The sequence below is a fragment of the Sinohyriopsis cumingii genome, unplaced genomic scaffold (assembly GCF_028554795.1).
Source record: "Sinohyriopsis cumingii isolate HCF-2022 unplaced genomic scaffold, ASM2855479v2 utg000400l, whole genome shotgun sequence".
Classification (NCBI taxonomy): domain Eukaryota; kingdom Metazoa; phylum Mollusca; class Bivalvia; order Unionida; family Unionidae; genus Sinohyriopsis; species Sinohyriopsis cumingii.
In genome coordinates, this window is record NW_028315895.1 from 768653 (window position 1) to 785050 (window position 16398).

The following is a 16398-nucleotide window of genomic DNA, read 5'->3' on the forward strand; positions in this document are numbered from 1 at the left end:
ACTTCTAATTACGATAGTGAATTGCATATCTTTCTTTTCTTGGAAAAGTATATTTTTTTCTGCTAAAGATCTCATGCCTTTTGCATCATCTATTAATTTTTTTGGGATGGATATAAACCCTTATGACATGTTTTCTGGTGTAAGGTAATACTATCTAAACTAGTAGTTAAAATCGGATGGAAGATCTAAACATGTGTCTAAAATTTATCGAGTATTATAATCATCTCTCGCTTTAATTATTCCTTTAGATACTTCTGTTTGTTTTGTTAGTTCTTGGTCTGCCAATTAAAGTTTTTACGTTAGTCCTGTTGAACTATACTACTGTACTACATTTAGTTTGTCGTTATTCATATACACAGATAGGAATTCTTTTAAAAAATATCAAGTAACATCAAGGTATATTGATTAACTTAGTTGTCGCGAAGATTACCGAGACTTTAATTTTAAATATTTCATAACATTTATAACGTACGGATAATCCTCTGCGTTAATTCCTATTTCAGTTAGCTTTGAACAGAAACCGGTTGATGGGTGATATTTAAGCTTCGTTAAATCTTTTAAGTGAATCAGTGATCCTCAGAATTTATGAAAGAGCTTTGCCAGTGGTGGTCCTCAAACGTTTATGAAGACCAGTGGTCTTCAAAACACTGGATCAATGGTCTTCAAGATTATCTTTTTTAAAAACAAAAATCAGAACTGTTGAGTTAGTGGTAATGAGTTTCCGTTAATTTCAGAACAAATGGTCAGGTTTTCTTTTTTCTTTTTTTTGGTGGTTGTTTTCTTAATTTAAAAAAACAATTTAATGAATGTGGACAACATGATGGTTGAAAACCCTGCTTTACCGGCTCAAAATATGCGGAAATCGGTTAACCGGTTTAAAGTGGATAATACTTATATTTTGAGGAAGGCATCTTATGTGTCAAGCTACTTTCATGTTTTGACTTCAGATGTTATGTAAATCCGTATATTCTATATACTTGGCAAAAGTACGTGTGATGCAACTGTGCAAGCAAGTTTCCTGCTGTCAAATCCATCATTACATCTCTGATATAATATAAAGATTATAGAGTTTTACCTTTGTGTTGTATTTTATATACAATTTGCTGAATTTGAACATCGATAATTTTCATGGTTTTTTTTTTTTTTTTTGTTCTTTTTTGTGGGACTTTCTCCTTATATTAATATAGGAGGATTTATTCTTCATGTTTACAGTTACAACAATATTGTGCTGATGTTCCGTTGAACTTACATCCATAGATGATCTCTACATACATACATACATACATACATACATACATGCATGCATGCATGCATACATACATACATACATACATACATACATACATACATACATACGTACGCACGTACATACATACATACATGCATGCATACATGCATACAGGCATACATACCTACATACATACAGACAGACAGACAGACAGACACGCACGCACGCACGCACACACACACACATACATACATACATACATACATACATACGTACGTACATATTTAACCGATACATACAAGATCAACCTTGCTTGTTACAGTATATAACACTGCAGACGATGCATGGGGTTCTAGTCTCGGGTTAGGCCAACGCGGGTATGTGAGAAAGCTTGCCAGTAAGTTCCCGTGGGCCGATTGGTCTTCTCGGGATTTTCCCGGGTTCTACCTCCACCAGGTACACTGGCCGCCATGTATAGCTTAAAATGCGCTATAAATGGTGTTGAACTAAAAGAAACGAAACCTACCGTATGTTCTTGCTTATACATCGAGTTGTACTGCAAACAACAAAAATCCTGCACTGCTGAAGCATAATGCGCATGCAGATCAGGGTCTATGTTGTTTGTTTTACTGATTACTCCTTAAAAAAAACCTGCATAAACCAATATATATGACGGCAGGTCTACTTCTGTACAATATGCAGTTGGATTCGTGTTATGAGCAAGTACAGACGGTAACTACCCCGGAAGGGAGGTAACTACCTTTATCAACATATACCATGTATTGTTCTCGCAGACTGAACAGGTCTATCTCGGTCCTTCCGACATATTGGAGAGTTTCATATAAATTTATTCATATCAGACTCAATCCTCTTGTGTCATTTTAAAAGAGCAATATCTATCTTATTTAAATAAATACAAAAATTGTTGTCAATGTTTTGTATTATTGCTGTATATAAATTTTTCTAGTTTAGTTTCTTTTTCTCTTTATAACATTGAAATAAATGATTTAATTTATTTCAATTAACACTTATTTAACGTCATCCACTTAAAATTTAAAAATTTAAATAAGAATTAAAATCATAAACCGAAACAAAATTCGATCAGCTGACATGTTTAAGAACAGCACTCTGTTCTGAATGCAGCGCGTGTAGTTCCAGCCTCGCTTGGATTTCGCTCTGCGGGTTCATTCTTTGCTAAGGGGGTGATTTTTAAACAAAAAAGTATTTCCCAGGTTTCCATCACTGGATAACCTGGTATTTCAAACTGGACCAAATAGGATATCTTAGGTATTGCTAAAATAGCGTTTTAATTTAGTTTAATTTGGTGTATGATTTGCGGGTGATGTCGGATTATGGAGTATACAGCTTGGCCTTACTTCAGGCGTGCAACTCTCAAAAAGACTAGCATCTCCATTTCTTGGATATTTTCACTTCCTGGACTTGGAAGAAAAAATAATTTGTAACTCATTAATTTTACTATCAGAAGTTAATATTGTCTACTCTGGTAGAATTCAATTTCCCTTTTTTAATCAGTGCGAAAGTTAGTGTACTTTGGCCTACATAGAGTTCATTTTTAAACAAAAGGGTACAGCCATTTCAGACAGCTGTCTGCTTTACAAAATATTGTATAAAGAAAATTCAGTCACAGTAAATAAAAATATCACAGAGGTATGCCAATATTTTCTTCTTGTGATGTTTTTCTTCTTCAAATTCACGACACTTCATCTTATAACTGTTCTTCTTTTAGAAGTAAATAATAACTGTAGAGTGGGACGATAAGGCTGTGCGGATTTAAAAGACGTCAGTATGGTTTCCTACTTTTAGGAAATTATAAAATTATGGCCGTTTCTTTATTTGAATCACAAATTATACCAAAGATTTGTTAAAGAAAATGTTATTTGTTTCCTTGTGCATCTGAAGTGAGGGACGAACTTATTTGTTTAAGTTTGCACGTTTTAGGGCGCTGCTATATTGTAATCAGGAATCCTCGAGGAAAAAGTAGTCCCAGCTTCGTTTGAGAGCACGGTGATACAGAAGCAGACAACAGCAGTCTCGTTTACCGCCTTCTAGAAAATTACGGTAATATTTTTTCATGACTAAAAAGTAATAGATAATCCGAGTTTATGATAAAATGCTTCCGCATGCGTCTAGCACCGAACTTATAAGGGAATTTTATTTTTAAGAAGAAGAGGAATCGAAAATTCCGTAATAATCTCATTTCACTTCAAGAATGTTTGACTAAATTACTCACTTTAAGTTTTGATTTGACGCTTACACCAAGGCACATAGATTATTGTTTATCATGTAGTCATTTTACGAGAGATATCAAGTTCTTAATATTTAGAATATTATTGCGCCGTACAACAAAGTTCGTTGAACCTGATTAGTGCATCCCCTAAATGTCCTCCCCATGAAGCTCTTCAAACTTCTAAGTGTGATTATCCAGTTATTATTTGGTATATTGGTAATACTCTGAGAAACTTCACTTTCAACGGCATGACGGCTTTCAATTAATATCCCTATTGGCAGTGGCGGGATAAAAGGGCTTGGGTAGGGGTGGGATAGAGGTTTTGTTAGGGTGTAATTGTCGCCGGCGACAAACGATGGGAGCTTAATTTTTGCGGCTGAAAATTTCATAGTATTACACATTTATCTTATTGTAACAGGGGCAATTATGCACAAAACGTATGTGGGAGGAGGGATACGGCGAGGAGGCATGCTGGTAACTGACATAAAACTGTTCTCTGAAGCCAAGTAGGGGCGCCAATAAAGAACATTGTTCCAGGGCACATCGCACAGCCACTACCCCTTAGCGAATCTTTGATAACGGGGTATAACCATGAGTCACTTGTACCTAAACCAGAGCTGTATTGAAGATGTTGCAAAGTCTGGACGCAGTACTCCTTTAGAAGGTCTTCAGAGGTTTATGTGCCGGTATTTTATCATGAAGTACATGGATACCTTGTGTACCAAGGCGCAGAAGGATGGTTCGGTAGCGTGCCACAGTGTTTGGCAGCACTCTGGAGACAACACAAATATCGAGCAAAAATAGCAGTCAGGCACACGTACCTGGAAGACCGGGCCTTTTGATCAAATAACGATTAGAAAACCGCCTTCTCAGCCTGACTACGTTGAGCGATTTGTAGTCTGTGCTTTTTTTTTTTGTACGAACAAAACAGTGTTACTTTCTTTTGAGTCGGGTTCAATAAAGTAAATTCCAGTTTCATCAAATACTTTACAAAATAGCTCCATTGCAAGAGCAGGAACTGATCGCATATAATATGAAAAGTGGGCTTGAAAACATAGTAGGTTTAATGTGCTTTCATAGTATTCTTTAAAAACCAATTTAGATTTGTATTTTAATTGCTTCTCAATTTGTATAATTCATCCATTAAACAAATCGCGATATTTAGGATATGTTTAGGTGATACGATTTTTATTTATTGGCCATTAATACAGTAATTTGCAATGGGGTCTCTTAATCGGGCGAATTGAACACTCGCGTGAATTCTGCTAGAAGTCATTCGTTTTTCCCGTTTCTTCCAAGGACTTCACGACAACAACCGTTATGGAAAGACGAGATCGACCACAAGGCATAGGAGGAGGGATAGTCATGTACGTTTCAAATAACTTAACATACAAGAGAAGAACAGATTTTGAAAATTCTACTAGCGAATCAATATGGATCGAGTTAAGTTTCCTAAATAGCAAATCACTCTATATCTGCTCAGCATACCGACCCCCAAACTCCCTCTCCTCATGGAATGACCAATTTGAACACGAGTTAGAGGCTGCTTTATCTTCCAACAATGAAGTAATTATCATGGGAGACTTTAATATTGACCTCATCTCTGATACTAACACTAAATGGCTACATATGATACAACTGCACGACCTTACACAGGTAATATATGCTCCAACAAGAGTAACAGCCTGTACTTCTACTCTGATCGACCACATCTATACTACCCATCCAACCAATCTCTACGAGATAAACGTACCATGTTTCCCTATTAGTGATCACTATCCTATATGTGCAACTCGTAAGTAACAGAGCGCAAAGAAAAACAACTTACACTCCTACATGCAGTACAGATGTTTCATAAACTTTTCTGAAAATGAATTTCTCTCCGAACTATCACAAAACATTAACGCAGTATATTTCCCTAACATAGACCCAGATTATGACTTGTCTAACTGGAATCACTGTTTTCTTACTATCCTAAATAAACACGTCCCCATACGCATCAAGAGAATTAAACGATCAAAACAACCAGAATGGTATACTAATGAAATCGCAGAGGCACAACGCAAACGAAACTACTACCATAAACATAAAGACTTCACAAACTATCGTTTATGGCGAAACAAAGTCAAATCAATCATTGTAAAACACAAACGCTCCTTTTTCAAAGAAGCCATCACATCAAAGTCCGATAACAGATCCATCTGGAATCACTTACGAAATCTAACTTCAACGAAACCAGCTGAACCATTTGTTTTACTGATATCTCCCAAACGCTTGACAGGTCTAAGAATACAGAGCCTAATTTAGACAAACTTACTAAATTCGTGAACGAAAGGGTACCCGATCATGTTAGTTTCAACATTCCCTTAATAACAATAAATGACACTTTTGATATTATAAATAAACTTGACACAAACAAATCAGCTGGTCTAGATGGAATTCACCCCAAAACTCTGAAAATGTCGGCTTTATCAATCTCAGAGTCGTTGAAAGAAATAATTAACTGTAGTATCACTTCCAATAAATTCCCGGAGTCATTGAAGTTAGCAAAAGTATTCGCAATTTATAAGGGAAATGAAAAGAATGACCCATCCAACTATCGACCCATATCTGTTCTATCCGTACTTTAAAAAATTATGGAAAAACATGTCAGCAAGCATATTTTCAGATATCTTGACAAGTACCAACTCCTCCATAGATCACAATCAGGTTTTCGAAAGAATCATTCATGTCAGACTGCAATGACAAAACTTATAGACCAATGGCTACTAGCAGTAGAATCAGGTGAACTTACTGGTGCAATCTTCATTGATTTTAAAAAATCATTCGATATGGTTGACCATTCGGTGCTCATTAAAAAGCTTTCAGCCTACAAGTTTTCTCCAAACTCAGTTGCCTGGTTCACGTCGTATCTTACAAACAGACACCAGGTTGTTTGCACGGGTAAACATATATCCGAACCAAGTCATATCTTAAGTGGTGTTCCTCAAGGATCTGTATTAGGGCCTCTTCTTTTTCTACTATTTATCAATGACCTAGCCTTGTATCCAGCGCACGCTAACACAGATCTTTTCGCTGACGATTCGACATTGCATTTATCTGATAAATCTCTAGACTCCATTAAAAATAAACTTCAAACCGACCTCAACAATATATCAATTTGGTGTCATCAAAACAAAATGCATATTAACATCTCTAAAACGAAATGTATGACAATTGGAACAAGGCATCGTCTATCTACTAACATGGATTTACTTCTAACTCAAAATGGCTAAGACGTATCTATTGTCAAAAATCAAAAACTTCTTGGTATCTACATTGATCAACACCTCAGCTGGAATGCGCATATCGATCACTTATGTGCAATGGTAGTCAAAAGAATAACTCTATTAAAATTGCTTTCAAAATTTCTACCTCCACAATCACTTGAAATTTATTTTTCGGGTTATATACTACCACTGATAGTTTACGGCTGTACCATATGGGGAAACACATCAAATTATAATCTGTCCAGAATTGATAGACTCCAGAAAAGGGCAGCCCGAATAATACTGAAACTTCCTGCTATGACTCCCTCAAATGTTTTGTTTTCACGTCTGAAATGGCTACCTATACAAAAACGTATTCTTTATTTTAAAGGAATCATGACGTACAAGTCTTTAAACGGTCTTTCTCCAGATTATATCTCTAACATAACTGAACTAAGGTCATCAAATACTGAGCGTAATCTCCGATCGACGAAAAACAACGATCACCAGATTCCTTGGTCGAAAACCAATCATTACAAAAGCTCATTTTCTGTATCAGCACCTACTGTATGGAATTCCTTACCAATGAGGATACGTAATTTAACATCCCTTGCTTCTTTTAAATTATCATTACAGAAATTCTTTCTAGACCAGCTGGAATGATATATTAAAAGCTCTGAATAGAAACTTTAAAATCATATCCATAATTGATATATATTTGTATGTTTCCCAGTATAGTCACACATAGTCATTCATGTCAAATATGTACGAATGAGTGTGCGACGATATATGGTTATGTGCATGAACTTCTATTTTTATTATTTTATTGCAAAAACTGAGGACCACATGGCAGATGGGTCAGCCATGACCAAATGTGCTATCCTTGTTAAAGATAGTTTATTATTATTATTATTATTATTATTATTATTATTATCTTCTGTAAGTTTTAGTACAGCGACAAGACTATACATAGTTTTCCTCGAATCAATGAATGACCACACAATATCACAACTTCACAACGGCATGGCAATCTCACAACTGCATGAATAGTCCTTGTTAGGAAGAGTAACGACAGTATCTAAATGCCATAAAATGCAACTCACAACTCAAGCACCAAATACAGGGAACTACTTTCCTATCCTATTCCTGGGTCAGTCGAACCATCATATAGAGCCAAATTTCACGTCTGACTTCAAACCATATTTACCATCATGCCAATAATAAGTCTCCTGGTGATGAAACAATCCCTTGCATTAATTTCATTGTACAAAATATCAAGTCCCTGTCACAAACAGTTCACATGGAAATACACTGCCAAGCAATAACATTAGATTTTGATAGGAACTACTTGATTCATGCCCATTTGTCCGGCTATGGCATGAATTCAACCAAGAAATTAAACATTGCCATCATGAAATCGCATCAATACTACACTGCGACATTTGCTCCTAGAAAATAGCTAATTACTCGGTCTAAGAATTATTTCCCTAACACAGAATTATCATAATAAAACAACACCGATATGTCATAATAAAATTCCATTCGCTAAAATCTAATAAATCTATAAAATGGAGGTTTATATATAAATGGCGCATATCATAGAGTTATTATAATACATTTTAATTTCAGTCTGTATTTGGGTTTAAAGCAGCATATATGCAGGGATGGTTTGTTTGTTTGTTGGTTGGTTGGTTTGTTTTAGGACCATTTTAACATGTTATCAACTATATCTTGACGAGGACACGGGAAGCAAGTGCACTTTAAGGTAGCCGACCTGAGCTGGCCATTGTGGGCATCGAACAAGCTGAGATACTCTGGTTCCCTGCTGCAGGGTCGGAAACTGAACATCACACACACACACACACACACACATATATATATATATATATATATATATATATATATATATATATATATATATATATATATATATATATATATATATATATATATGAATAGGGTTTAACGTCAACACAATGCTGGCTGTATGGTGCATGGTACATTCTGAAGTTCTAAACATGAAATATGAGAGGGTTCAGGATAACTGAACGTTCTGGCATATTCTAGAGAATCCCACTGATAAAACAACTGTCCAGCATAACCATTTATTAGCAGTAGCGTCGTCTTCATCGTTGTTGGCATCATCATCATCATCACCACCACCACCATCATCACCATTATTATTATGACCACCACAGCTACCATCAGCACCACCACACCACCATCGTCATTATCAGAATCATCACTGCATTCTAGTAAAATCCGTAAATTCAAGCTAGTTTCCTGGACTTGTTTATTTTAAAGTGTATGCGCAATCGCCGTTTAACTACTCAGTAGAAAACCCCAAATTACATTGTTTTGAAGCAGATTTGGTGGTGTACTTACACAATATATGCAGAATATAACCATTCAGAGCAATAACTGTATGTATGTATGTATGTATGTATGTATGTAGCGGCATCTATTTCTGAAGAAACAAATACAAAATTCCGATTCAGCCTCATGTCAGCAGCAACGTGAATTCCGCTCTGTATTCAAGATTCCTCAGTGAATGCTCGGTTATTATCACCGTTGTCGTCGCCTTTATCAACAGTAGCAGCAGCAATCATTATCACCGGTAATTCCAACAGCACCATCACCACCATCATACAACTCTGACACCAAATAAACTACCATGACCGCCGTGTTTATCATATTCATCCCCATCATCCTTTACTAAGTACATGCATTTATGCGATTTCTGCAGTAATCTGCAGACCCGGGTTTGAATCTAAGTATGGACTGATTGAACAATTCTCTAGTCTGTGTATTTATATTCTTCCCTAGTATGCATTTCCTCTCAGTATTATTAAGAATTCTCGTGTCGGATCCAAGGATAGTACCATCCCCTCTGTCTGGTATATATTTGTACTAAATCTGTCATAGATATTCAGCGTGTCTGTATCTTAGATACAAGTTAATTGCTGGGTCGTCGATTTCTGTTCATCTATGAGAATGTACTCGTAGTTTAATGGGTGTAGGTGTATGTGCGCGAAGGCAACACGATTGATGTCGTAACCCACAGACCCGACTTGAATTTCAGTAGGTAACGAATTAAATATAATCTTACCCGTGTGATAATAATATTCATCTCTCTCTCTCTCTCTCTCTCTCTCTCTCTCTCCACCAGAATGACGGATCATAACACATGTCGAGACTATAGTATACATTAATGTAATCAACGAAGAGCTGACATCATAAAATACATAAACTCCAACGAACAAGCAGTAGGCTTAAAGTATTAACATTTTTAAAAGTAGTTTTGGTGATTTAACTTACATGGCCTGTTTCTATTCAATGTTCACAAATACAGTACCTGTTACGTTCCACAACAAACAGTACATGTTTTTGGGTAAAACATGTGATTCAATATAGGGATAAGATTTTTAAGTGGTGGTTTAGCTCTTATAACAATTATTGTCATGTTAAAAATACGATTGAGAAATCTGAGATAGATAAGTGTCAGTTACAAACCATAATTAAGTAATCATCGCAATTTGGGTGCAGCGTGTTAATGATCAAAACTGCAAGCTTACAAATGCCGTACAATTCACTGTTGAATACAGAAATAAACAAAAAAATGAGCAAACATATTTTTTATGGGTGAACTCACAATCAGTAAAATCTTACCTTTCAAGATGGTACGTTCTAAACTATGTCGGATACGATCGTTCTGTGATATTGTGTTCTAAACTATGTCGGATACGATTATTCTGTGATATTGCGTTCTAAACTATGTCGGATACGATCGTTCTGTGATATTGCGTTCTAAACTATGTCGGATACGATCGTTCTATGATTTTACGTTCTAAACTATGTCGGATACGATCGTTCTATGATATTACGTTCAAAACTATGTCGGATACGATCGTTCTATGCTACTACGTTCTAAACTATGTCGGATACGATCGTTCTGTGATATTGCGTTCTAAACTATGTCGGATATGATCGTTCGATGATATTACGTTCTAAACTATGTCGGATACGATCGTTCTATGCTACTACATTCTAAACTATGTCGGATACGATCGTTCTGTGATACTGCGTTCTAAACTATGTCGGATACGATCGTTCTGTGATATTGCGTTCTAAACTATGTCGGATACGATCGTTCTGTGATATTGCGTTCTAAACTATGTCGGATACGATCATTCTATGATTTTACGTTCTAAACTATGTCGGATACGATCGTTCTATGATATTACGTTCTAAACTATGTCGGATACGATCGTTCTATGCTACTACGTTCTAAACTATGTCGGATATGATCGTTCTATGATATTACATTCTAAACTATGTCGGATATGATCGTTCTATAATATTACGTTCTAATTTATGTCGGATATGATCGTTCTATGATATTACTTTCTTAACTATGTCGGATATGATCTTTCTATGATATTAAGTTCTAAACTACGTCGGATACGATCGTTCTATGATATTACGTTCTAAACTATGTCGGATACGATCGTTCTATGATATTACGTTCTAGACTATGTCGTATACAATCGTTCTATAATATTTCAGCAGTACCTCGGCACCCACTTATCTGTGTATCAACCCACGCAAGAAATTTGTTAACGAAAATAGCAACATTTTCGTTTCTGTATGAAAATAGTTATTAATTTAATAAAATAGACAATCTGAAACCTTATGTGTAGGAGCTAAATTTGTAAAAGGTGAATATCTTAAAATTAGTGTTAAATGTATAGATCATAATTAATCTATGTTGTAAATAGCTTTTGTTTCCTTAATAAAGATATCATAAAAGCAAATTCTACCTTTTTTGGTCCAGCAGATGTAACAAAATATATCACTAGTGAAGTTGTAGCATTTTCTATTGTCACTTGTGGTTTTGCCATTCGTGTCAATAACACTGTTTGCATTTCATTCGCGAAATGTTTCCTTATATCTACTCAAAGCCTGTAGTAATCCCCTTACTTACTCCTTTTTTGGGGTGGGGTAGAGTTTGCATCCTACATTATTCTATTTTTTGTATAATTGTTTTTAAAGGAAACGCAATAATACGCCAGAAAACGTTACTAATACCGCCTTAAAACTGATAGCGGCGTAAACTTGAAATTAAAGTTCATTTAAATTTGTAATATTGTTTTTATTATTTCTTGATCTTTTTTCTAAAACTAATCTCTCTTAATCAACATTAATAAATGAATTGTTCACGTATGTTCATTATTAATAAAAATAATAATAATAATAATAATAACAAGAGCGTGCTGCATTCGTGACAATAACGGTGCGACTTTAAATGCCACCATTTATTTATTTATTTATTATTATTATTATTATTATTGTTGTTGTTGTTGTTGTTCTTTTGTTGAGGCTTTGTTCTTGTTTTAATACTACTTCTACCATTGTAAATAATTTTTATTAATGAAATCGATTAAACCGTCCGATTTTATGAATAATAATAATAATAATAATAATAATAACAAATAAGTTGGACTCGAAGCTGCAGCACGTAACGAACGCAGCATGTTTTTGTGTGTGTTTGTTTTTCTTCTAAATTTCTTTATTACGATATTATTGTAGAAGGATAATTGTTTGATTTCGTATTTTACGGAACAGCAACTTAATTAGATAAATTGGACCCGGCGCGATTAGAGTAAAGTACATTGCCCAATGATGCACCATGGTATCCGACCCGGACTAGTCCAATGGCAGGATTCGAACCCGCCTCCTTTCAACCACAAGTCTAGGATACTAATCACTGAGCGACTGCGGATTCTTACACTACTCTGCAATGAAAAGTGTCTTAACATATCAAATTGTGAAGTGTGTAGTTATAGTTGCATCTTAACAATAATGTTTATAACCTTCATGAATTCTCAAGAATATTTAAATCTTTTAATGTTTGCATATTGAAAACAGTATGTTGCGTAAGAAAATGCTTTGCCCAACAGGAGAAGAATATTATAGTTGCCACATAACCCCAAACGTTTGGGCTGGCAGATTTACATCTCATTGCTACTTCTATACTAAGGCAGAATCGACTGGATGGGACGAGATTGGGCAAACATTAAAACAATATTACAGGCACTGAAGCAGCTTATATTGACAACGGAGATTAATAAAGACACAAAGTTCTTACTGAATTAAGGTGCTAATTGGGTATGAGGTCCCAATGGGCTTATGATGGGCTCTTTTTCAAATGAGAAATATTTCAAATCATTCAGAACTGCTCACTGTAGCAAGATATTCCATAAAATTTGATCCACCTTGGTTAATTTCTCTGTGAAAATGACGTGTAACAATCCGATCCCAATAATCTGGAAAAACTCCTACACTCACGGGATTGGGTCTTGTACCCACGTTTCTACAATAATACCAATGCACAGAAGTTATTCGATCAAAACTCATCCGTTTCCAAAGTTTTACTAGCTGTCACAAGATAAAGTCTTTTCCCGCTAGGAATGCTGGGTAGTCGCGTACGATTTCCGAAACCAGATTCCTCGGGAAGCATGCCTATCTGCCGTGGTGACATCCTGTTAATTGGAGTCAGTGCCCGTTTCAGTGCACGCGGCGTGTTCGTGACTGCGAAAACGTCCTTTTGCCCAAAGAGAGGGCTGACACTGTTTATGTTGTCTCCCAATGGACGGTAGATATTGCTATTACTGCGATTGAAACTTCCAGCACGAGAAAGTGATGCTATAGGTGTTTCTCTGCCCGCATACCTGCCGTCTGTACACTGCTGCTGGTTTTCCTCGAGCAGGGCATTTGAAGAGCTGCTGTATCTTCTGGAAGTTTTAGACTGAGGGCGTCCAAAAGCAGGAGTAAAAGGGGCAGTAAGTTTGATTGCACAGTTTTTGTCATCTAGTAACTTCAGTAATGCCACCCGATCTTTCACTGTCTTTGTATTGGCATTTCCTTCATGAACAAGCACTTTGCAGCACTCTGGTTGCTGTAACTTCACACAGAGATCGAGTACGTTTAAAGCATTACTGTTTCTGATTGAAAGATCTGTGAACTTTTTCGTGGCATTCGTATTCAGAAGGGCTCTTACCGCAGAGACATTCCCAGCTGCTACTGCATGCATTATGGCGGTGCATCCATCACAGTCCTGCATATTTGGGTCACAATTCTGTTGTCTCGAAAGTATTCTGACCAAATCTACCTTATCCGGATCCATGCACGCGTACATGAGCGCAGTACGACCCTTATTGTCGGCAGCATTTACGTCACATCCGGAACGTACGAATATTCGCACGAGCTGGGTTCTGACATCATCTTTTGCTTCACATACTGTATGAACCAGCGGCGTACGGCCGACGTAATTTCTTTCTTCAGTAGCGCCAAACCTTTCCACAACATAGTTAACCTGTCTCAATTTACCACTAGCTATTGCCAAAAATATATTGAAAGTTTGCATGCTGACCTGTTCCACCTCCATGTTGGTACGTTCTATCTCCGTTTTACACAAGTTAATCGATTTTTTGCGGTTGTTTATTTATAAAAAAAAGTTCTGTTTTTTAATCAAATCCAAATGAGCATTTCCATTCGCAAGAAAATAACGGCAAAAGAAAATGTTCAGAACACAGTTTCCAACTAAGATATCCAAATACGACTGCACAGTCGTAAATTCTGAAATCATCTACAATCTTGAATTAAAAATCTATACATTGGATCCTTCAGACATGAAATGCCAGCTCAACGCTGAGTGTCGGCTCACATAAAAACAATCTGTAATTTGTCGGTTGTTAGCTCCAGAAACAGTTAAGTTCTTCGAGGAAGCCTAGCAGCTTAAAATAGTCTGAACGATGATTGCTTGGTCTATACCGATACTATACCAGCTATTGTCGGCAGCGTTCCCATATTATAGTGACGTTATTAGAAAGAACAACAGTCTGATATAAGACATATAGCAGTAAGTACAAGACGTGCATTTCATATAGTATTCTGTCTTGTCCTATCCTAATAATATCCAGAGTAGCCGCCAGGACAGTTTTACAACTTATTTAACCTTAAATCAGTCGTAGATTTGCAGAATACGAACAGTCTAACGGCTTCTACGAAGACCTTTTAACAAACATGTACAAAGTCTGAACAAGTATCCTTCCTTTGTTTTGTTCATCCACTCTTTTGTGTTAAGACTCGCGTCAGGTCTGCGATAATCCCGGTTGTACCTGAAATACACGAAAGGTACATTCGGTCTGTTCGCCCTGTCGTACGTTTCCCCATGTGCTACCACTTATAAATGTATGAACCGATTTGGGGAGAGAGAGAGCATACTTTAGCAAATGGAAATTGAAGCTAAAAAAGAACTATAATCAGAGCTTCTGTAAAATTCGTACATTTCAGTAATCTTCACGCATTAATTAGTCTAGAGTTGTGGGAATTGTTATGCGAATCCACACCATCAATGCCCAACAGATGATTTTGTTCTCTTACAAGTCGAGTCTAACTGCAAGTTGCACAGACCTAAATGAGCCGTCACATAATGCGCTGGCAGATCTGGGTATCTGGGTCTGTGTAGTCTGTAAGAAGTTACTAGTATAACAAGCAACATAGTACCTGATTTACTATCGCATTATGTGACGACAAATCAGGGTCTATGTTGTTTGAAGTTCGACTCGACTTAAACGTAAGACAAAATGGTGAACCTATATGAATCTCAGTGCTGTAGGACATTAAACTTTGTGCACACAAAATAATACGCAATAAAGCATGAACTCAGATGGAACTGATCTGATAAAACTTATGGTACGCATAAACTATTCTAAACAAAGCCTTGTTGATTAGCCTCGCCCTACTTGATCGACTCAATATTATTTAATCTAATGGACGTATTGTTACACGCGTATGTGATTATTATTCTTACATAACTGTTTAATTTTCTTACCAAAAAGCGCAGTATTCGAGGACGTTCATAACTTTGTTTTATCCGTTGTCCTTCTTACAACTTTGCTTGATAAAAACCGCTAATTTGTATAAATTGTCAGCAAGGTAGGATTCTGTTTTAGAGTTATCTATTTTTTTCCATGGGTGCATAAAGGGTACTTTTGAATATGATTTAGTCTAAAATACATAATGAGATCCTAAATTTAAAACTTCCTAGTTCTATTGCAATTCTGGCCGAGTTTGCACCGTTGCCGAAAGAATCAAAGCCCAAATGTATCCGGATGACCGTATAGACCAGTACACAATGAATTTTATATCCTTAGCATGCCATTTATAGAATCTACGCAGGCACGTGGGGTCTGAAAGCTGAAAAGGAAAAAGTGTATATGAATTAAAATAAGCAGTGTAAATGCATTTTAATTAGTGTTTTACAGCGGCACCGTACTCAAACATACATTTTTTTCTTTATTATACATTACAAGCAAACACACGTTTAGTATAAAGCATGAATTGAACTGAAAGGAACATGTTCGCGTCAAATATTCATGAACAAGTGCTCATGTATCCTCTAGACGGATTTAAATTACCTCTATCTGAGTTCATGACCTTATGTTTGTCTATGCTTTTGATAGCGGACCATAAACTTATTTTAAAGTAAAGGATTGCAGAATACCGTTTACTAGTATTAAATCGATATATATATATATATATATATATATATATATATATATATATATATATATATATATATATATACATATATATATATATATATATAT

The 16398-nt window shown here is 36.0% G+C and overlaps 1 protein-coding gene across 1 annotated transcript; it reads right to left on the reverse strand.

The window, feature by feature from the left end:
• Positions 1 to 12614: 12614 nt before the first annotated feature.
• Positions 12615 to 15349, reverse strand: LOC149774184 (uncharacterized). Its single transcript, XM_089945709.1, has one exon. It carries the CDS (start codon positions 14169 to 14171, stop codon positions 13131 to 13133), a length of 1041 nt encoding a protein of 346 aa, XP_089801835.1. The 5' UTR covers positions 14172 to 15349; the 3' UTR covers positions 12615 to 13130.
• Between the last annotated feature and the right edge of the window lie 1049 nt (positions 15350 to 16398).

What these genes read in the sequence shown, in the direction of transcription:
- LOC149774184 (XM_089945709.1), bottom strand. Translation starts at nt 14,171, where the DNA reads ATGGAGGTGGAACAGGTCAGCATGCAAACTTTCAATATATTTTTGGCA.